This window comes from Mustelus asterias, chromosome 1, assembly GCF_964213995.1.
Source record: "Mustelus asterias chromosome 1, sMusAst1.hap1.1, whole genome shotgun sequence".
Lineage (NCBI taxonomy): Eukaryota > Metazoa > Chordata > Chondrichthyes > Carcharhiniformes > Triakidae > Mustelus > Mustelus asterias.
In genome coordinates this window covers 39,940,907-39,963,745 of record NC_135801.1, presented here as the reverse complement: position 1 = coordinate 39,963,745, position 22,839 = coordinate 39,940,907, and the positions used below count along the sequence as shown (strand labels likewise).

Here is a 22,839-nt window from a genome sequence, read left to right as displayed (position 1 = left end):
GCATTACCACTATAGCTTGGTGGTCTGTATACCACCCCCACCAATGTTTTTTGCCCCTTGTTGTTTCTTAACTCCACTCATACAGATTCCAAATCATTTATGGTAATACGTTTCCTCGATATCGTATCACTATTATCTTTAATCAACAATGCAACTCCATCACCTTTTCCTTTCTGTCTGTCCTTCCTAAACACTGAATAGCCCTCAATGTTTAGTTTCCATCCTTGATCACCTTGGAGCCACGTCTCCATAATGCCAGCTATATCATACCCCTTTACATCTATCTGTGCATTTAATTTATCCATTTTGTTTCGAATGCTCCGAGCATTCGGGTACAAAACCTTAAGGTGGGCACCTTTAACATTTCTTTTCCCTTTCCTACTGTTTTTTACTTGGCCTTTATCTGACTCTGGCCCTTGATTTCTCTGCCTATCACTTTCCTTATTTTCCTTACTGTCTTTTCCTCGTGTTCTTGGTTCTCACTGCTCTGATTCCTTGCAAAGTTTCCCATTCCCCTGCCATATTAGTTTGAACCCTCCCCAACCACTCTAGCAAGTGGACATCTGTCCCGATCCTTCCCAGGTGTAACCCTTCCAGTTTGTACAGGTTCCACTTCCCCCAGAACCGGTCCCCTCACACCATCTTTTCAGCCGCATATTCATCCTATGTATCCTGTTGTTTCTACTCTGATTAGCATGAGGCACAGGTAGTAACCCTGAGACTTTTGAAGTCCTACTTTTTAGCTTGCTTCCTAGCTCTTTATTTTCTGCTTTTAGGACCTCATCCCTTTTTCTTACCTATGTCGTTTGTACTAACTAGTACCAACGTGTGCTACGACCACTAGCTGATCACCCTCCCCCTTCAGAATGTCCTTGACCTTAGCATCAGGAAGGGTGGCTGTGAATGTGGTTGTGGCGTTTACATTGGAGAGAGTGATTTAAAGAGTTTAACAGGGCCAGAGGAAATACAAACATACAAACAAGGAGCAGGTCATTCAGCCCCTCAAGCCTCTCCGCCATTTAATAAGATCATGATAATAACCTCAAATTTGCATCCCGTCTTTAACCCTGATAACCTAACAACCCTTGCTGACCAAAAATCTATCCACCGCTGCTATAAAGACTTTGCTGCACCATCCTGCCAGGAAAAGAGTTTCAAGGATCATGACCCTCTGAGTGAAAAAAGTTTTGCTTCACCTCCATTTTAAATGGGCAGCCCCTTATTTTTAAACAGTGACACCTAGTACTAGATTCTCCCAATAGAGCATGATGAGTTAAGATGAAGATTGAGAAGGTGCTCGGTGCAGAGGCTAAAGAAGAAAAACTGTAAAGAAATCTGAGAAAATGTTCATAATACTTGGGTGGGCAGTGGAGATTGAGATCTTTAAGTAAGAACTGCCAGTGTTAGAACAAAGTGAGGAGCCGAAAGAAGGAGAAATGTCTGAGGAGTAAGAGGACAAGATGTGATTTTGTGATAAGAGCCACACCATAAGCACAATAATCTTTGCGAGGAAATGATGGGAGATATGGTGGGGAAGTTTTGTTTATGCGAAGGTGTCATTACCCCTCAACCAAGTTTCTGTCAAGACCACGATACCAATGCAATCACTCACAATAAGCTCATGGATGGCGCAGGCCTTGTTCACAAGTGAACAGACATTCTGGGGTGAGATTCATAGAAGGGTGGTAATAACTGATCTGTTGGCAGAGTTCATAGGGTCAGCAGTGGGAGAAGTGAGTTGGATGGGGAGGAGATGGAGCAAGGGAAGTCCAGATTAAACTGCATTTATTTCAGTAGAAGAGGCCTGACAGGCAAGGCCGATGAACTCAGAGCATGGATGGGTACATGGGACTGGGATATTATAGCTATTATTGAAACATGGCTAAGGGAGGGACAGAACTGGCAGCTCAATGTTCCAGAGTACAGATGCTATAGGAAAGAAAGAACAGGAGGTAAAAGAGGAGGGGGAGTTGCATTTCTGATTAGGGAGAATGTCATGGCAGTACTGAGAGGGGATATTTCTGAAGGTTCGTCCACTGAGTCTATATGGATAGAATTGAGCAGTAAGAAGGGGGAGATCTCTTTGATAGCATTGTACTATAGACCTCCAAATAGTAAGCGGGAAATTGAAGAGCAAACATGTAAGGAGATTATAGAGAGCTCCAAGAAAAATAGGATGGTAATAGTAGGGGACATTAACTTTCCCAACATTGACTGGGACAGCCATAGTATTAGGGGCTTGGATGGAGAGAAATTTGTTGAGAGTATTCAGAAGGAATTTCTCATTCAGTATGTGGATGGCCCGACTAGAGAGGGGGCAAAACCTTAGGATAGCTATGGAGAATGATAAGTCTGGCCTAAAGGTTAAAATTCTAAATTGGGGCACGGCCAATTTTGATGGTATTAGACAGGAACTTTCAAAAGTTGATTGGAGGAGCCTGTTGGCAGACAAAGGGATGGCTGGTAAGTGGGAGGCTTTCAAAAGTGTGTTTACCAGGGTTCAGGGTAAGCACATTCCTCTGAGAGTGAAGGACAAGGCTGGTAAAAGTAGGGAACCCTGGATGACTCAGAGGATATTGAGACCCTGGTCAAGAAGAAGATGGAGACATTAGACATGCATAGGCAGCAGGGACCAAGTGGATTCCATGAAGCGTACAGAGGCTGTAGAAGTAGAGTTGAGAGAGAAATCAGGAGGGCAAAAAGGGGACACAAGATTGCTTTGGCAGATAAGGCAAAGGAGAATGCAAAGAGCTTCTACAAATACATAAAGGGCCAAAGAGTAACTAAGCAGAGAGTAGGGCCTCTATGTGGGGATCCACAAGAGATGGGTGAGATCCTAAATGAATATTTCTCATCAGTATTTACTGTTGAGAAAGGCGTGGCTCTGGAACAATTATTAGGATACATAAAAACCTGGCAGTAAATAGGGAATAGATAGGAGACAGAGGAGTTCAGATCATCCATGATGGATTAAAGTTGATGTAGCTTGGGTGGAGTTGGCATGGAGCATTGATAAATTGTTGTCCAAGTTTGAAGACAGTTATGGCGAGTGAATAAAATGCACAAGCAATTTTACAGTAAAAAATAGGAGGATGCACTCCTGAAGGTATTTTTGAATGAAGATCCAGGATGTGTACAGAATTAGCTGCAGGGCAGAAAGGTGATTTTGAATTTGGAGGTCATCATAAAACGCCGAATCAGAAATATACTGCAGTCCAGTTCTGTGAAAGTCTGACTAGAAGCAGATTGTACCTGAAGCTGAAAATTCCAGTAATTCAGTCAAAAGGTCATAGAAACATAGGAATTAGGAGCGAAAGTAGGCAATTCAGCCCTTCAAGCCTTCCGCCATTTTAAATGATCATGGCTGATCTCCATCTCACCCTAACTCCGCTTCCTTGCCTTTTCCCCATAGCCCTTTATCCCGTTCTTGATCAAGTATTTATCTCTTCCTTGAATCCATTGATTGATTCTGAATCCACTGCATTCTGCGGCAGTGAATTCCATAGATTCACAACCCGCTGTGAGAAATAGCTTCTCTGTCTTGAACCTCCTCCCACTTACTCTACAACTATGACCTCTTGTCCTACACGGTTCCAGAAGGGGAAACATTTGGTTAACATTTACTTTATCAATCCTGTTGAGGTATATAAAATACTCAATCAAATTTCCCCTCATTCTTCTGTACTCCAGCAGTTGAGTACAAGCTCAACTGCTCTTCATACGACAGCTCCTTCAGAATCAATCTAGTGAACCTCTTCTGAACCACCTCCAGTGCCACAACACCCATCCTCAAAGAAGGTGACCAAAACTGAACACAATATGCCAAATGTGGTCTCACCAATGCCTTATACAATTGTAACAACACTTCTCTACTTTTATACTCTAGACCCTTTGCAATAAATGTCAAGATTCCTTTTGTCTTCCAGCAAATTTTGTCATGTTACACTCTGTCCCTGCTTGTAGATCAGTGATATAAATGTTAAATAGTTGTGGCCCGAGAACTGAACCCTGCAGGACCCCACTAGTTACAATCGCCAACTGGAGAAGGACCAATTAACCCCAACACTTTCTATCAGTCAGACAATCCTCAATCAAAGCCACTAATCTACCCCCAACTCCTTGGGATTTTAAACTCGTCGTCAGGCGGTATAAACTGGCAATTAATTTGTAGTTTTGAATGAAATACATCCACTATTCAAGCCACATAAATTTAAACACTGGAAGCATGGAGTTTGGGGAGAAAAGGCAAAACATAGCCGTGGATGGTCAAGGATAGAGGTGCACAGTTGAAGAGCTGCCTCAGGAGTTGGACTAAATAATTTTCCTAGATGATCACACTACTATAGGAGCATTTATTTCAATTTAAAAGCATATTGGTTGGCTGTCAGCATTGTGTATCTGAATATTATTAAGAATTTATGACCGCTGTTTTGAGTTCATCAATCAAATGTCATAATTGCAATGAATGTTAGACATACCTTTTGTAATGGATTTTTGTTTAAAAATGCTTGTTTCTTTACTGGGCCAGTTTTGGACGAAGCTTGAATTAATGGACTGAAACGATTACTTTGCATTTTAACATTTAACTTGGTCAATAAATCTAACTAGATTAGTTTTATTTTAACCAGTTGTTAATATTTAAAGATCCTGTTATCTCATATTAAACAGGCTTCCCATAACCAAATAGATTTACTATGATCATCTATGGGTGTATTATTTGCAAGCAAAATTTAAATGATCCAACTCACATACTCAAGCTACTTTGATCCTATATTTGTAAAATATGTAAAATCACCGGCTCCAATGCACCCCTCCCTGATGAGCTCAATGCATTCTACACCCGTTTTGAGCAAGAGGTCAGCGAGAGCATGTCCTCCACCCAGGAAGCCCTGAATGAACCTGTATCTGGGGTCACCTTTGCAGATGTCAGAGCAGCTTTCTCAAAGGTCAACCCACGGAAAGCGATTGACCTAGATGGGATACCCAGATGAGCACTTAGATCCTGCACGGATCAGCTGCTGTTTGCAGACATCTTCAACCTCTCTTTACAACAATCTGAGGTCCCTATCTGCTTCAAGAAGACCACCATCATCCCGGTACCTAAGAAATACCGATCAGCGTGCCTCAATGACTGTCGGCCGGTGGCTCTTTCATGCATCATTATGAAGTGCTTCGAAAGATTAGTCATGGCACGAATCAATTCCAGCCTCTCGGACTACCTGGATCCATAACAGCTTGCCTACCGCTGCAACAGGTCCACAGCAGACGCCATCTCCCTGGCCGTGCACTCAACCCTCGAACACGTAGATAACAAAGACACCTATGTCAGACTCCTATTTATTAACTACAACTCAGCCTTCAACACCATTATTCCTACGAAACTCATCTCCAAACTCCATGGCCTGGGCCTCAGCACCTTCCTCTGCGACTGGATCCTGAACTTCCTAACTCACAGACCACAATCAGTAGGGATAGGCAACAACAATTCCTCCTCAACATCGGTGCCCCACAAGGCTGTGTTCTCAGCCCCCTACTATACTCCTTATACACCTATGACTGTGTGGCCAAATTCCCCTCCAATTCGATTTTCAAGTTTGCTGACGACACCACCGTAATGGGTCGGATCTCAAACAATGACGAGACAGAGTACAGGAATGAGATAGAGAATCTGGTGAACTGTTGCGGCAACAATCATTTCTCCCTCAATGTCAACAAAACGAAGGAGATTGTCATCGACTTCAGGAAGCGTAAAGGAGAACATACCCCTGTCTACATCAAAGGGGAAGTAGAAAGGGTAGAGAGCTTCAAGTTTTTAGATGTCCAGATCACCAACAACCTGCCGACACAGTTAAGAAAGCCCACCAACGCCTCTCTCAGAAGTCTAAGGAAATTTGGTACGTCAACTACGACTCTCACCAACCTTTACAGATGCACCATAGAAAGCATTCTTTCTGGTTGTATCACAGCTTGGTATGGCTCCTGCTCTGCCCAAGACCGCAAGGAACTACAAAAGGTTGTGAATGTAGCCCAATCTATCACGCAAACCAGCCTCCCATCCATTGACTGTCTACGCTTCCCCCTGTCTCGGCAAAGCAGCTAGCATAATTAAGAACCCCACGCACCCCGGACAATCTCTCTTCCTCCACCTTCCATCGGGAAAAAGATACAAAAGTCTGAGGTCACGTACCAACCGACTCCAGAACAACTTGGTTTCGGACAAAGCTCAGCACAACATCGAGGGCCTGTACTGTGCTGTACTGTTTTATGTTCTAACTTCTTCCCTGCTGCTGTCAGACTTTTGAATGGACTTGCCTTGCATTAAGTTGATCTTTCTCTACACCCTAGCTATGACTGTAACACTATATTCTCCACTTTCTCGTTTCCTTCTCTATGAACGGTATGCTTTGTCTGTATAGCAAGAAACAATACTTTGTCACATGTAGTAGCATACAGTGAAATAATCAAATATTTCAGCAGAAATATAATTAATATGACTAACCGTCAAAGCAAAGAGAGCACAACAAACAGCAGATCTTTCAAAATTAATGGCTGACTCACCAAATAACTTCACACCTGATTGTTCTCTCATACCTCTTCTAATATCGTTACAAAGTTTTCACTCTGCAAAACTTCTGTCATTGTCTTTTATAAGACAGAAGTCTACAATAGCCAGTCCACCATCCGATTCTCAAAAGTTATAAGTAACCACAGAAATCATCATGTTGTTGGACTTTGTAAGACGGTTATGTTTTAAAATGTCAACGTCGACCTAAGTTGAAACAAAATATTCTGGATGGTGGGGTTGGTGTTCATACTAAACCACTGCCCAGAGAAAGGTTGTCATGGGCAAAGGAACCTAAACTGAAAACTTTTGAAAATCAAGTGACAGTGTGCACACACACAAACCTTTTGGAGAGAGGAAAAGAGAGATGAAAACAGCTGCTAACATGAAGAGGAGGAAAGTACGGATCCCCACCGATTTGCTCCGTGTGCTGGTCCCTCACCTGCCCCTTCCGCCAATCACATCCCACCCCCATCTCCATAGTTCCCCCCTACTGATCACTCTCCTCCCCCCCCCCCCGATACAGAGCTCCCCCCTTGCCTTTCCCCCCCTCCCCCATCATAGCTCCGCCCCCATTCAGGCCCCACTCCTTTGACACTGCACCTGGCACAGTTATGGTGCTGGTGGGCAGTGCCAGGGTGCTCTGTTGGCACCATGAACCTGGCACTGTCCCCTGGGCACTTCCAACCCTGCCGCCTACCACCCGGGGGCTTCAATTGTCTCCGATCATGGCCATCATGTCTGGTCCCCATTGGTGGGGACATGATTGTTTCTCGTTGGCAAGACATCTCGCTGACGAGGGGGAAGCGTCTGAGAGGTCAAAAACCGCCGTGTGGATACATTAATGATGACATTAATATTTGAATTGGCATTGGGCCCTTTTTGAGCATGAAACCGATTGCACATGATAAACACAGCCAGGAAGATGGCTTTCAGTGCAAGACCGGTTCGCACCCGGTGCCGGCTGGAAAGATCACACCCCTTGTGTTTTCTGGATGCTGGTGAGAGGACAGGTCTCTGTTAGAGGACAGACACACAAGACTTTTGGAGATTTGTGGAATAGGGAGTCGCTGCTGTGGGCCTTGCTGGTGAAAGTTTGTTCTGGAATACTCGGGCTAAGTGGAAGAATTCTCAAAGAACATTGGAAGATTCAACCTAGCATGGCAAGGAGAAGTGAGCCTGCAGGAAATTTCAGATTTAATCTTACATATAGCTACATATCTGCCAGAAGTGAATTGAATTGCAATAGGAGCCATAAGATATTCTTCAGTTGCATTTATTCGTCAACATGAAAGTACTTTTTTTTTTGCTCGGTGTATTTTAAAGTATTTACAAATTGCAAACCTTACGTCAACTTGCTGGTTTCCCATAATATTATAGTTGGGTGGGGGCTGAAATTGGCAGCCCTCCTGCCATTTGAAAGAAACTCATTAATGGGAAATTGAGCTTGTTAACAAATCATTTGACCCGAACATTTTGCTGCCCACATCATAATGCGGCTGGCTGGGGAAGGTGGGTGAGAGTTGGCAGGCTGCTTTTTCATCAAGTCTAATATTGCTGTCTCGACTCTGCAACCCCTTGTTCAGCAGCAGGTTTCCGATCTTACTGGACCTTATTGGTGCACATATCTCTGTTTGGTTGCTCCTTCTCTTTCCCCTTTTCTACCTGTCCCTGTCACTAGAAGTGGTGTCTCCAACAAAATGGATAGTTTCCTATAGGGGACAGCGATTAGAGCACAAATGCAAATAGTTTTCAACGTTGATTGGAGCGCTTTTTGCTCTCTTCCCTGATAAAATGCAGGTTAAAATGTAATGATAAACAAAATTAACAACACTAGCTAAATCTTCAGCAATAGTCTCTTCTGCTAAAGTCAGCCACTGGCATCGCCAACCTGTGCTGGGGTAGGCCCAAGGGGGAGCCTCATGTGCTGGGACTCATCTATTTGCGGCGGAGGGGAGCAGACACCGAGCGATGGAATGCCGATGATGATTGGGGAGTTTCTGTCCAGAACTGACACTGCCAAATTCTCATAAGATTCTGTCCTTTCTCTCTCTCTCTCTGTCTGTCTGCCACTGTGGCTCTCCCTTTTCTGTAAACTGTGTCAAGGTGTTAAAAACTGGCACTCGATAGTGGGTTTCTCTTTCAATTTCTTCCCTCTGGTAACCAAATCACATGGGGCGTTCTGAGCAGAGATGTTTAGTATGACCTTACCCTTTCCCTTTTCAGAGCATTCTGTTTCACCTTAAGTTAAAGGAGACTTTTTAAAACATAACTATGTTGTAAAATTCAGTGTTCCGAACAAAATACGAACAGAACCAAGGTACATATGTTCAAAGTACAGATCATCATAGAATCGCTGCAGTGCAGAAGGAGGCCAATCGACATCATGGTAAGATTGAGATATAAAAGAAAGATAGTGATATTTTTCTGGGTCTGAAGCTGGATTCGAGCTGTCTGAGTGCAGGAAAATCGGAAAATTAGCATGTCAGCACATGCCAGTAAATGAGCCAACTCAACTTTTTCTCCCATGGCATACAAGGAGAATAATTAATCGCAATAACATCATAGGTGTTGTAATTGCATTTGATTCCCATGGTTCATTCAGAATAATGTACAACTGTAATGCAATGCAAAGAGGTCTGATACTAATGGCATGTCATTTGGGGGAAATAAAGCTTGGACTGAATACAGTTTGTAGAACTTAGAATGTACATCATTTTGAAGCTCAGAATACATGGTCTGATTTCAAGTAATTGTTTTTTTCATCTGCCATCATAAAACCTTTACTGCAATTTTAAAAATATCAAACTCGTTTTAATTTTGCTGGAAACAGCCTTAGTTCTTGAGTTTAATGCCAAAATTGGGGGAAAGATACTTAAGTTCAGTTATGTCACAAGTAGTGTTTTATGATTTTTAACTGTTTTAGAAGGCAGGTTTAATTAAGGTACTTTCATTAACTGCCTTGCTATTTATGCAGCACTATGTTTAGAATGTGCTATATCAAGCTCAGATAATAGTGCAGATGAAAGTCCGTTGAAACTTTTAGTCACAAATGCATATCATTGAATTCCTACAGTGCAGAAGAGGCCATTCGGCCCATTGAGTCAGCACCGACCACAATCCCACACAAGCCCTATTCACGTAACCTCACATATTTATCTTGTTAATCCCCTGACACTAGGGTCAATTTAGCATGGCCAATCCACCTAACATAGAACATAGAACATAGAACATAGAACATTACAGCGCAGAACAGGCCCTTCGGCCCACGATGTTGCACCGACCAGTTAAAAAAAAAAAAACTGTGACCCTCCAACCTAAACCAATTTCTTTTCGTCCATGAACCTATCTACGGATCTCTTAAACGCCCCCAAACTAGGCGCATTTACTACTGATGCTGGCAGGGCATTCCAATCCCTCACCACCCTCTGGGTAAAGAACCTACCCCTGACATCGGTTCTATAACTACCCCCCCTCAATTTAAAGCCATGCCCCCTCGTGCTGGATTTTTCCATCAGAGGAAAAAGGCTATCACTATCCACCCTATCTAAACCTCTAATCATCTTATATGTTTCAATAAGATCCCCTCTTAGCCGCCGCCTTTCCAGCGAAAACAATCCCAAATCCCTCAGCCTCTCCTCATAGGATCTCCCCTCCATACCAGGCAACATCCTGGTAAACCTCCTCTGCACCCTCTCCAAAGCCTCCACATCCTTCCTGTAATGTGGGGACCAGAACTGCACACAGTACTCCAAGTGCGGCCGCACCAGAGTTGTGTACAGTTGCAACATAACGCTACGACTCCTAAATTCAATCCCCCTACCAATAAACGCCAAGACACCATATGCCTTCTTAACAACCTTATCTACTTGATTCCCAACTTTCAGGGATCTATGCACACATACACCTAGATCCCTCTGCTCCTCCACACTATTCAAAGTCCTCCCGTTAGCCCTATACTCAACACATCTGTTATTCCTACCAAAGTGAATTACCTCACACTTCTCCGCATTAAACTCCATCCGCCACCTCTCGGCCCAACTTTGCAACCTGTCTAAGTCTTCCTGCAAACTACGACACCCTTCCTCACTGTCTACCACACCACCGACTTTGGTGTCATCAGCAAATTTGCTAATCCACCCAACTATACCCTCATCCAGATCATTAATAAATATTACAAACAGCAGTGGCCCCAAAACAGATCCCTGAGGTACACCACTTGTAACCGCACTCCATGATGAATATTTACTATCAACCACCACCCTCTGTTTCCTATCCGCTAGCCAATTCCTGATCCAATTTCCTAGATCACCCCCAATCCCATACATCTGCATTTTCTGCAGAAGCCTACCATGGTGAACCTGCACATCTTTGGACTATGGGAGGAAACCCACGCAGACATGGAGAGAATGTACAAACTCCACACAGACAGTGACCTGAGGTAGGAATTGAACCCAGATTCCTGGCGCTGTGAGGTAGCAGTGCTAACCACTGTGCCACCATGCCGCCCTTGTATGTATTAAGTGTTTGAGAACAACCTTAGTATTTGTAATGTATCTAACCTTGACAGAAACTGCTTAATTTTTTCAGACAAAGATAATCTAGCAGATATAACATTATGGGTGGCATGGTGGCACAGTGATTAACACTACTGCCTCACAGTGCCAGGGACCCGGGTTTGATTCCCAGCTTTGGTCATTGTGCGGAGTCTGCACATTCTCCCTGTGGCTGCGTGGGTTTCCTCCCGCAGTCCAAAAGACGTGCTGGTTAGGTGCATTCAACCATGCTAAATTCTCACTCAGTGTACCCGAACAGGTGCCGGAATGTGGCTACCAGGGGATTTTCACAGTATCTTCATTGCAGTGTTAATAGAAGCCTACTTGTGACAATAATAAATAAACTTGAACTTAATGTAAAGTTCTTTTCAGAATCCTATTTTAAATTGTTTTGCTATTTTGACAGGGTGCAGGCAGTTCTTTCCACATCCTAGAACAAGAATTGGTTACCATGCAACAGATCCAGAAACGTTTTCCTAAATTCCAGTCAATACCCATTTACAATGATGAGGCTGATCCATTGGTAGGCTGGTCAATTCCCAAGATTTGGAGAGCAGAAGTAACCTACGCTGCTATGGTTGTTAAGGTAAGTAGAAAAATCTGTTTTCCAGCTTGCTTCCATAACTCATTTACTGGTTTCTATGGGCATAGTCATTCTACTTCAAAAATTTATTTCTAAATAGTTTGGTGGTTCACAAGCTAATACTGTACATATCACAACAGATTTGATCTGGTTTCCATAATCCTTCTCATCACAAACTATGTAAGAATGATGAGTTCTGTCCCTCAGCAATTTACTGATGTAATGATAGAACAATATGAGAGACCGCTACAGGATGTGATATTTATTCAATTGTACATGTTAACGATTCAGTTCCTCTTTGACTGAAGTGCATTCCTGAAAAGAGTGTGCCGTTTTCAAGCAGATTTATTCAAGTCCAGTTCCAACCAGAAATTACTGAACATCAGATTAATTGTATATAGTGGGGGTGATTCTCCCATCCTGCTGCGCTGCTTTTGTAGCCAGGAGACATCAGCGGCGCTGATTCGCGGGATTTGCACTGAGCAGTCAAGCCTCTGTGCATCTCCTAGCCTACATTTTTTCGTGTTGACGGATTCACGCCGACAATCAGTATACCCCCCCCCCTTCCAGTGTGACGTCATGCTGGCGGGGTTTACAACTGCTCTATAATTTTGGGATCTGGCGTGGCAGCAGCTCCTGGAGTACAGGGGAGGTTGGAGGCTGGGCCTGGAAATTTTCTGCTTGGTGTGGAGAAGTTCCTGGAAAGCTGGAATTGCTGTCTCCAGGCCCAGGGATGTTCCATGTAGTCTCTGTGGGGTGGGGTGGTGTCCTTTACTGAGTGCTGGTCAGATTGCTGTCTGCAGTCACTGTGATGTTACATTGTTTTGGCTGTGGGGTTTGGTGAGCGACTGTACTGAGTGCTGGGGTTATAGGGAGGGGACTGGGGGGGGGGCACATCAATCCAGCTTGTGGGCTCATCAATTCAGGCAGCCGGTAGTCCTAGCAGGGTTGCTTATGTTAACACAGACACTCGTACTGCATGGACTCTGCAGTGAATGGGAACCTATCTCGTGATAATTAGGAGTCTGTCCCTGCTCCATGTCCGTGACCCGCAACACATGCCTGGAAGGGAATGCTGTAGTTGCACTCATGGCAATGGCTCAAGGGAGCACAATGGCCACACCCGCACACCAACCTGTATGCTGTCCCTACATGCCATGTTTACTATGCCAATGGCAGGCAACCTAATCAGGTGACGCATGGCACCACAGATTGTGTTCTGTTGTGTTGCCGGCATCCACAAGTGGGAGTACTGGCCCCACTGAAGGATTGGGGGGTCGGGGATTGATGGTTCTGGGGAAGTTGCAAGCAATGGCATGTATCTATCTATCAATCTCTCTCTCTCTCTCTCTCTCTAACCCCCACCATGCCGAATGGATTTCGGTCTAATTGGTCTACAGCTGGCCATCATGGTGGCAAATGAGGAGGAGGCGGCAGCTCAGGCGATGGAGGGAGTAGCTAAGCCCCTCCAGAAGCAGCCAGTGGCAGGCCCTCAGGAAGGAGGGCAGGGGGCTACCGGTGATGCCCATGAGGTGGGAAGGCTTCACCTAGTTGGTGCCATGCAATGTGAAGGCTGCTCCCAACACCCTTCCACCACATCCAGGAGCCACCCCCCCTCCCCTACAACCCAAAGCTGGCCCCTCAACCCACATGACCCTTCCCCTTCCCCACCCCCTCTCAGCCCATTGCCCCCTTTGAGAAACATTGTAACAGGTTAATGGGCCTGGGCTGGCCGTGGTAGCGAGTCTTTGGAAGGCTGGAGGATGATGACAACTTGTAAGGCACACTGGGATCCTGCCCATGTTGCCACTCAAGCTTGACTCCTACCTGTTCTCCAAATGCACACTGCGACCTGAGCTCATGTAGCAGGGGGGGGGGGGGGGGGGGGTGGTGTTTGACTAAGGGTCCGGTGGATGGTGGGGAAAGTAGTGCAGGCTGTCTAGAACTTTTGGCCAAGGGGCTGGTATCATGCAACACAGCACTCTGCGCCTCGATGCATGGGATTGGGGTACACTCAACTCTGTGGGGGTGGAATCAGAGACAGATTCGTCACAGCTGTGAGGTGCAAATAACATTTAAATATGCCCTTAACATTTACAAAAAACTAAACCCTGACTAATGCTGACCTATCTTGGGGACCTGGGGGGGGAGGCTGGTGCATGCAGCAGTATCGCACAATCGTAGATTGCACCGGTTTACGGGCTCCCAAGAGACATGCCCTTTTTGCAATCTTGCGGAGTTCGTGAACCATGTTTTAGACTGCACAAACTTTTTAGTTTTCTCAAACACCTTTTATTAATGTTTTGGTTGCAATTCAGTCCCACACTCCTGATCTACAGACACCTAGTGCGGAGAGGGCGGGAAGACAGAGGACTTCCACGTGAACCTGATCCCGGCCTGACAAAACTTGCCATTAACAGGTCCAGCCAGCGGGCGACCGAGAGGGTCTTCTGACCTGACTGTCTGCCCCTCTATCGCGGCTACATTCGCAGCCATGTGTCCCTGGAGAGGGAGCATGTGGTGTCCGAGGGCACTGTGGAAGCCATCTGTGCCCGCTGGGCACCGCAGGGGCTGAGGTGTATTATCGACCCCTTTAATCACATTTTAGCTTGATGTTTTAAGTTTCCTTTCCCACTTTGTCTTTTGTTTCGGGCGGTTCCGTCCTTTTTGGGAGCTGCCCCTTTTAATTTGCCCCTCAATTAGTTTAAATGGTTAAGCCAAAAAAATTGACTACTGGTGACCTTACCCCCCCCCCCCCAACACACACACACACACACACACACACAAACCAAGGCAGGATTAAACCGAGCTTCAAGGGTCCTGGGGGTTGAGTGGGCTCGGGCTGGAGGCAAGAGGTTGACCTTGCCACTCTCTGCCTGGATAGGGGTGTTGTGGCTGGACTGCCTTTTCTAGCTCTGGCAGACCTGAAGATCAACCCTGGTGTGGTGATTTCAGGCAGCCTTGTGATCTATATCTGCATTCCTGCCTGTCAGCTGTGCAAATTCTGAAATGGACAGGTCACTTTAATCTCCATGTCCCCTGGTCACTGGGCAGCATTTTAAATCATTGACAGTCTGTGGTTTAACTTCCTCTTCAAAGTGGTTTGCAAAAGAGAAAGTTAAACCACAGACTGTCAATCAGTTTAGACTCTGTCAACATTGCCGTTAATATTAATGGGGTACTTGCGGTGCATTCAACCTTGAAGGAAAATAAACACGTGGCTGGAGGATGATAGAAATTTATTTAAGTTTTTATGAGGCATTGCAGATGACTATGTTACAGATCAAAGGCTTCAAGTGCAATGGAGAGGGTTTGAATAATTTCAGATTCCTGGGAAGCCTCAGCAACTTCAAATCAAAGGTGCATTGGGCAGAGTGCACAATAGTGCAGACTGGAACCCACTCCCCCCAGGTGAAATTGACTTCTCTCTCTGGAAGACTTCAAAGGGGTCTGTTCTCACCTGCAGCTTCTGACAGGTCAGAATCCCACCTGATAACGCCAGTGGGAAGCCCTCTAGGTTCCCCACTGGCATGGCACTTAACCCCAATTCAGGAGAATTATAGCCATAGTGTTTTTATGACCACCAAATGTTTCAAAGTGCTTTATAGCCAATGAAGTACTTTTGAAGTGTACTCACTGTTGTAATCCTGGAACGCAGCTGCCAAATCTGTGAACAGCAAACTTCCACAGACAATAATGTGATGTTGATTGAGGGATAAAAATTGGCCAGGACATCAGAGATAGCTCCCCTACTCTTCTTCCAAATAATGCCATGGGATCTTGTACATCCACCCAAGCAGGTAGGTTTGCCCTCCGTTTAATGTCTCTTCCAAAAGATAGCATCACTGAAGGTATAGAAAACCTTCAGTAATGCACCAGAATGTCAGCTTGATATTTATTCTCATGTCCTGGATTGAGACTTGAACCACCAATGATTTTTGCAGGAGTAGTACGTTGGCTCCTAAGGGTGGTATGTCAATAAGAAGCCTTTCAGCAATGACAAATGGTAACCCATCAGCTCAAATGGAAGCTACCAATTCCTTCATAGAGAAATTGGTGCCCTCTGAAGGACAGGAAATAAAATATCAATTAAAAAAGACTGTATTTCTTGGGGAATTAGGAGCAGAAGTAGGCAAATTCAGCCCTTTGAGTCTGCTCTGCCATTCAATCAGATCATGGCTGATCTCTCCCTGGTCTCAAATCCATCTCCCTACCTGTTCTCCATATCTCTTTAACCCATTTTCATTAGAAATATATCTATCTCCTTCTTGAAACTATTTATTGATTCAGATTCCACTGTACTATGGGGCAGTGTGTTCCACAAATTCACCATGCTTTGCGAGAAGTAGTTCCTCCTCCTCCTCAGTTTTAAATCTGCCGCCTCTAAATCTCTACCTGTGACCTCTTGTTCTAGATTGCCTCATAAGAGGAAACATTTGATCTACGTTTACTCTATCAATCTCTTTTAGAATTTTATATACCTCGATCAGATCCCCTCTCATCCTTCTAAACTCCAGTGAGTATAAACCCAAAATGTTTAATCTCTCCTCGTACATCAACTCTTTCATCCCCAGAATCAATCTGGTGAACCTCTTCTGAACTGCCTTCAATACCACATCCTTCCTCAAAGAAGAGACCAAAACTGGACACAATACTCCAGATGTGCTCTCACCAACGCCCTATACAATTGCAACAAGACTTATCTACTTTTATACTCCAGGATGGTTAGTGACGCAGTTATGATGGATGTGGAGGAAGCTGAGTGAGAAGAAGTGCTGGCTCCCGTTCCTACTGTGGGAGGCCACCATTTAATTGATCATGTTTCAGCTACAGGTTGAAGCCTATCTCCAAATTGGACAATTCCATTCGGCACAGGAAAATTATCTCAACTGGCTACCTCCCTGACCCAATTGTCCTGCAATGCCTCCAGGATGGTATAGTGTGTCAGCAAACCAGCACGCCAGTTAGCAGCAGAAATTTCAAACCTACCTGCCTCTGGTCCCACCATCTTTGGGCCTCAAAGTCCTGCCCATGGTTTCAAAAGACTTTGACAAGGTTCTGCTGCTGATCACATTGAAAACAATAATTTACTGGTTGAAATATTTATTGCATATGAAGTAGTTGACTGTTGGCTTAAAAAATAATTCGAGCTGTTTAGTCTGACTCTGGGGAGTGTTGAGTGAATTATAGAGTTTTGTGCACGAACCTGCTGTTTCTCATTTATGGATATTGAAATGATCTGAGGTCTAATTCTAGTTGCAAGTAAGAAAGGTAGAACAGTAAAAGTATGAAGGGTATAGATAGGGTGAACGGTGGGAAGCTTTTTCCCAGGTCGGAGGTGACGATCACGAGGGGTCACGGGCTCAAGCTGAGAGGGGCGAAGTATAACTCAGACATCAGAGGGACGTTTTTACACAGAGGGTGGTGGGGGCCTGGAATGCGCTGCCAAGTAGGGTGGTGGAGGCAGGCACGCTGACATCGTTTAAGACTTACCTGGATAGTCACATGAGCAGCCTGGGAATGGAGGGATACAAACGATTGGTCTAGTTGGACCAAGGAGCGGCACAGGCTTGGAGGGCCGAAGGGCCTGTTTCCTGTGCTGTACTGTTCTTTGTTCTTTGTTATCTAATATGTAAAGATTTGCATTTGGAGAAATAAAGGTTTGCATTTATATAGTGCCTTTCACGACCACCGGACAACTGAAAATGTGTCAAAGCCAGTGAAGTACTGTTGTAATGTAGGAAACACGGCAATCAATTCGCACACCGTAAACTCCACAAACAGCAATGGAATAATGAATAGATAATCTGTTTTTGTAATGTCGCTTGGGCAGATAAATATTGACACAGACACCAGAGATAATCGCCTACTCTTTGAAATAGTGCCATGAGATCTTTTACATCCACCTAAGAGAGCAGAGGCAATCTTGTTTAACATTTTATCCAAAAGATGGCACCTCCAAGAATGAAAGTGGTCCCTCAGTATTGCACTGGAGTGTCATCCAAGATGTTTTTACTCAAATCCTGGAGTAGGACTTGAACCCAGAATCTTTAGACTTGGAAGCAAATGTGCTACCTGCTGAGCCATGGCAGAAACACATTTGAATCAATTATAAAGCATTACAAATTAGATGAAATAATGTGCAACGCAAGCACAAAGTTATTGAATAGAATTATCACAGTCTGACTCAGATAAGGACCTGGGAGTAATAGGAAACTCATTATTCTCCATGTCTAGACGGAGTGTTCAGACATTTTAAAAGAGTTAGCAAAATACAAGAAACAGAACAATGGAGCAATTCTACTGAGGTTAGACTGAAGCTACACAATGTGCTGATAAGATTACACTTGCAGTAATTTTGAATTTCAAGTTGGCACACTGCAGAATAACTATACATTCATTAGAAATGTTAATCCAATTGTAAAATACATGATCTGTAAGGAGTGGCCAAAGCTAGTTAAAAGAGCTGTGGAAAGATTTTCCTGGTTTTCATTTGGAGTACATCTGTTCTGTGTGTGAAACATAAGTGGAAATCTGTTCTACTTGCTTTCGTCCACATTATTTACCACACACTTCCAGGAGCATGCAGTTGCTGTCTGAAAAAGATGAGAGCATTTGATCTTATGCAGTTGATGCAGGAGTGATATCTAAATATTTCCTACATTTTATTTGTGTTTTCCACTGTCAGAGACCTAAATATGAGGTCACCTACAGAAAGTAAGCCTTTGATTTCTCTGGGTAGCATGGTGCCACAACGATTAACATTGCTGCTTCATGGCGCCAGGGACCCGGGTTCAATTCCGGCCTTGCATGACTGTCTGTATGGAAACATAGAAACACAGAAAAACTACAGCACAATCCAGGCCCTTCAGCCCACAAAGTTGTGCCGAACATGTCCCTACCTTAGCGATTACTAGGCTTAACTATAACCCTCTATCTTACTAAGTTCCATGTACTTATCTAAAAGTCTCTTAAAAGACCCTATCGAATCCGCCTCCACCACTGTTGCCGGCGCCCATTCTACGTACCCACCACCCTCTGAGTGAAAAACTTAACCCTGACATCTCCTCTGTACCTACTCCCCAGCATCTTAAACCTGTGTCTTCTTGTGGCAACCATTTCAGCCCTGGAAAAAAGCCTCTGACTATCCACTCGATCAATACCTCTCAACATCTTATACACCTCTATCAGGTCACCCCTCATCCTTCGTCTCTCCAGGGAGAAAAGGCCGAGCTCACTCGACCTATCCTCATAAGGCATGCTCCCCAACCCAGGCAACATCCTTGTAAATCTCCTCTGCACCCTTTCTATGGCTTCCACATCCTTCCTGTAATGAGGCGACCAGAACTGAGCACAGTACTCCAAGTGTGGTCTGACCAGGGTCTTATATAGCTGCAACATTATCTCATGACTCCTAAACTCAATTCCTCGATTGATGAAGGCCAGTACACCATACGCCGCCTTAACCACAGCCTCAACCTGCACAGCTGCTTTGAGCGTCCTATGAACTCGGACCCCAAGATCCTTCTGATCTTCCACTCTGCCAAGAGTCCTACCATTAATATTATATTCCGCCATCCTATTTGACCTGCCAAAATGAACCACCTCACACTTATCTGGGTTGAACTCCATCTGCCACTTCTCCGCCCAGTCTTGCATCCTATCAATGTCAATGGAGTTTGCATTTTCTCCCCATGTCTGCATGGGTTTCCTCTGGGTGCTCCGATTTCCTCCCACACTCCAAAGATGTGCAGGTTAGGTGGATTGGTTGTGGTAAATTGACCCTTAGTGTCAGGGGGATCAGCAAGGTGGGGTTACGGGGATAGGACCTGGGAGGGACTGTTGTTGATGCAGGCTTGATGGGCTGAATGGCCTCCTTCTGCACTGTAGAGATTCTATGATTCTAGGATTTGTGCTACTCTTAGAATGGGGGATCTGAGAAACATTGAAATGATGGGCATGAACCTGATCTAAAAACGTTTCCATGGATTTCAATATGATTAATCCACCCCTCCCACCATATATTCACACTCTGTCAACGTGGCATCACGTCAGTGCAGTTTGCAACAATTCCACCCAGACGTGAACCTGTCGTGGGGATGCCACACTTATAAAGATGACTATAACCCCCGGAGGGGGAGAAGAGCATGATCAGGTAGTGGCCTGGCAGTGCGCCCTGGCAATAACCTTTGGCACATGTTGGCACTGTCAGGTCGAAACATAGACTCTCTAGTGTAGAACGAGGCCATTTGGCTCATTCAGTCTGCTCTGACTCTCCGGCAGAGCATCTCATCCAGGCCACCCTCTGACCTACCCACATAACCCCACATATTTATTCCATAATCCCCCTAATCTACACATCTTTGGACCCAACGGGGCAATGTAGCATGGCTAATCAACCTAACCTGCACGTCTTTGGACTGTGGGGGAAATTGGAACACCTGGAGGAAACCCATACAGACACAGGGAGCATGTGCAAACTCCACACAGTCAGCCAAGGCCAGATTTGAACCCGGGTCGCTGGCAGTGTGAGGCAGCAGCACTAACACTATGCCACCGTGCTGCCCTATGCCAACCTAGCAGTGTCAACTTGTGACGGGGGGTTGGTGGGGAATGTTGGGGTGGGTGCCAGCATTGACCGTATGGGTCAGGGGAAGGGGTTCAATGTCCGGGGGAAGGCGGGTGGCGACAGTGCCCCTGGCTGGAGGGATGGAAGGGGTCTGCTGTTTGGGGGAATGGGAGGGGTTGTTGCAGCCGTTGACTGTTGGGTGGGGGCAGGCAAGAGATGGGGTCTAATGTTCTGGGGAAAGGGGTGAGTGGTACCAGCACCATTGAGGGTGTGAGAAGGGGGTCAAATGTTCAGGGTGAAGGGGTTTTACTAGCACTGATTGTTGTTGGGGGGGGGAGGCAGAGGTGCCGGCTCCAAATCCAATCAGGTTGCGGGGGGGAGGGGGGCAGTGCCGGGGTGGGGAGTGCCGGCTCCAATCGGGGTGGAGGGCCTTAGACCTCTGTGGCGAGCTGGGGGCTGCACCCCAATCTCAGTGCAGCCGGGCTTTGTGGGCATGTTTAGGCCCTGCCCTGCTCCCCTGAATGACGGTGTGAAACTCGCACAGCAAATTTTTTCCAACAAAGTGAGTGTGCCTGCATTGGTAGATGGAGGAATGAGGTGACAGTGCTGGTCCTGTGAAGTCTCTCCCACCCAACGATCATCTCTGCCTCCACAACATGTGGGAAATACAAGAAGAAGTTCATGAAAAATAGGGCTAGTCAGCAGGTGTATAAGCACCTTGTGAGATGATGAAATTGTCCATTTTGACAGGGAGAATTTAAAAAAAAAGCATCTTTTCTAAATGATGAAAGATTGCAGAGCTCTGCAATTCAGAGAGATTAGGGCTTCCTAATGTCTGAATCGCAAAAGACTAGGTACAGCAAGTAATTAGGAAAGCTGATAGAATGTCATCATTTATTGCCAGGGAAATTGAATACAAAAGAAGGGGAGTTATGCTTGTACAGCAAGCACACTGGTAAAACCAAAAGATGTAGGAGTAGAAGTAGGCCATTCGGCCCATTCAGTCTGATCTGCCACTCGGTGAGATCATGACTAACCTGATACAATAATCCTAAACTCCACTTTCTCGTCCGATCCCCATAACCCTTGATTCCCTTGCTGATTAAAAGTCTGTGCATCTCAGCCTTTTACATACTCAATGACTCAGTGTCTACACTGGTAAAGAATTCCACTGAATCACTACCCTCTTAAAGAAGAAAATCTTTCTCATCTCTGTCTTAAATGGGTGACTTCTTACTCTGGGTTTATACCCTGTATTCCTAGACTCTCCCACAAAGGGAAACATCTCAACATCTACCCTGTCAAGCCCTCTGAGAATCCTATATGTCTCAATAAGCTCACCTCTCATTCTTCTAAACTCCAATGGGTACAGTCCCAACCTACTCAACCTCTCCTCATAAGAAAATCCCTCCATACCCAGGATCAACCTAGTGGACCATTTCTGGACTGTCTCCAATGTCAGTATATCTATCCTGAGATAAGGGGACTAAAACTGTTCACAGTATTTCAGGTCTAACTAAGTAATTATATAGTTTTAGCAAGACTTTCCTATTTTTATACTCCATTTCCTTTGAAATATAGGCCAACATTCGATTTGTCTTCCCTAATACTGTTATATATTTAAAAGGGTTGCAGGTTGCTTTAAGAGCTGATCACATGATTTGATGGTGATGTCATTAGAGCGTTTGCAGTTTTGTTTACAGTTTTGCAGTTTGCAGAGGCTGCTGTTTTACTTCCCGTTTTATACTCTGTGCAGAGGTTTTATGACCTCATCTCGCCCGTTGCTCACTGAGGCGAGGTGGTATGATCAGGTGAGAGGTGAAAAATGAGCAACGTACCCGGTTTCTTGCCTCCCCCGACCCTACCGGCCCTGTTTTGACAGCGTAATTGGCTTCCCGACATGCAAAGCATATTATTAGTGAGTCCCAGAAGCAATCGTTTGAACTTACCTGCTCGCCGATCGAGCTTCCCATCAGCGGAGACCAGGCATGATGGCCTTGCTGGGGGGGATTGGAGGTTATTGAACCCCCCTGTGTGGTCAGGGGCATAGCCAGGCAGTGCTATAAGTTTGCCAGAGCCAGTTCCAAGGGGATGCGGCATGAGTGGTGTGGAGCCTGAATGGGGATGGTGCAATGACGGGAGGGGGAGGGATGGGGAACTCCACAGGGGTGGTGATTGGGGAGAGAAGGGAACTTTGCAGGGGTGGTGATTAGTGGGGGAAGGGGACGCTGCAGGGGTGGTGATCGGGGAGGGTAGGGGACTCTGAAGGCGGGTGGTAATTGGGAGGGCAAGGGAATCTGCAGGGGTTATGATCGGGGAGCGAAGGGGACTCTGCAGACGGGGGTGATCGGGGAGGGAAGCGGACTCTGCAGGGTTGGTGATTGGGCAGGGAAGGAGACTCTGTAGATGGGGGTGATCGGCGGGAGAGAGGAGATCTCTCTCTCTCTTCTCCCCCCCCCCCCCCCCCCCCCCCCCCACCACCACCACCACCGCCCCTCCAGCAAGTGCCATAGGTTTGTGACTTGCAGCTCGTTGAAAAAACCAGTAAAATTCTCTCCAGTTTTCTCAT

At 45.4% G+C, this 22,839-nt stretch overlaps 1 protein-coding gene across 3 annotated transcripts in view; it reads left to right on the top strand.

Moving 5' to 3' along the window:
- Positions 1–22,839, top strand: part of idua (alpha-L-iduronidase) — a 231,361-nt gene that overhangs the window by 142,426 nt on the left and 66,096 nt on the right. For all 3 annotated transcript variants that reach the window (XM_078211751.1, XM_078211758.1, XM_078211767.1), the window contains exon 7: positions 11,525–11,704. In XM_078211751.1, coding sequence (XP_078067877.1) covers positions 11,525–11,704 — 180 coding nt within the window. The remainder of the gene's footprint in view (positions 1–11,524; positions 11,705–22,839) is intronic.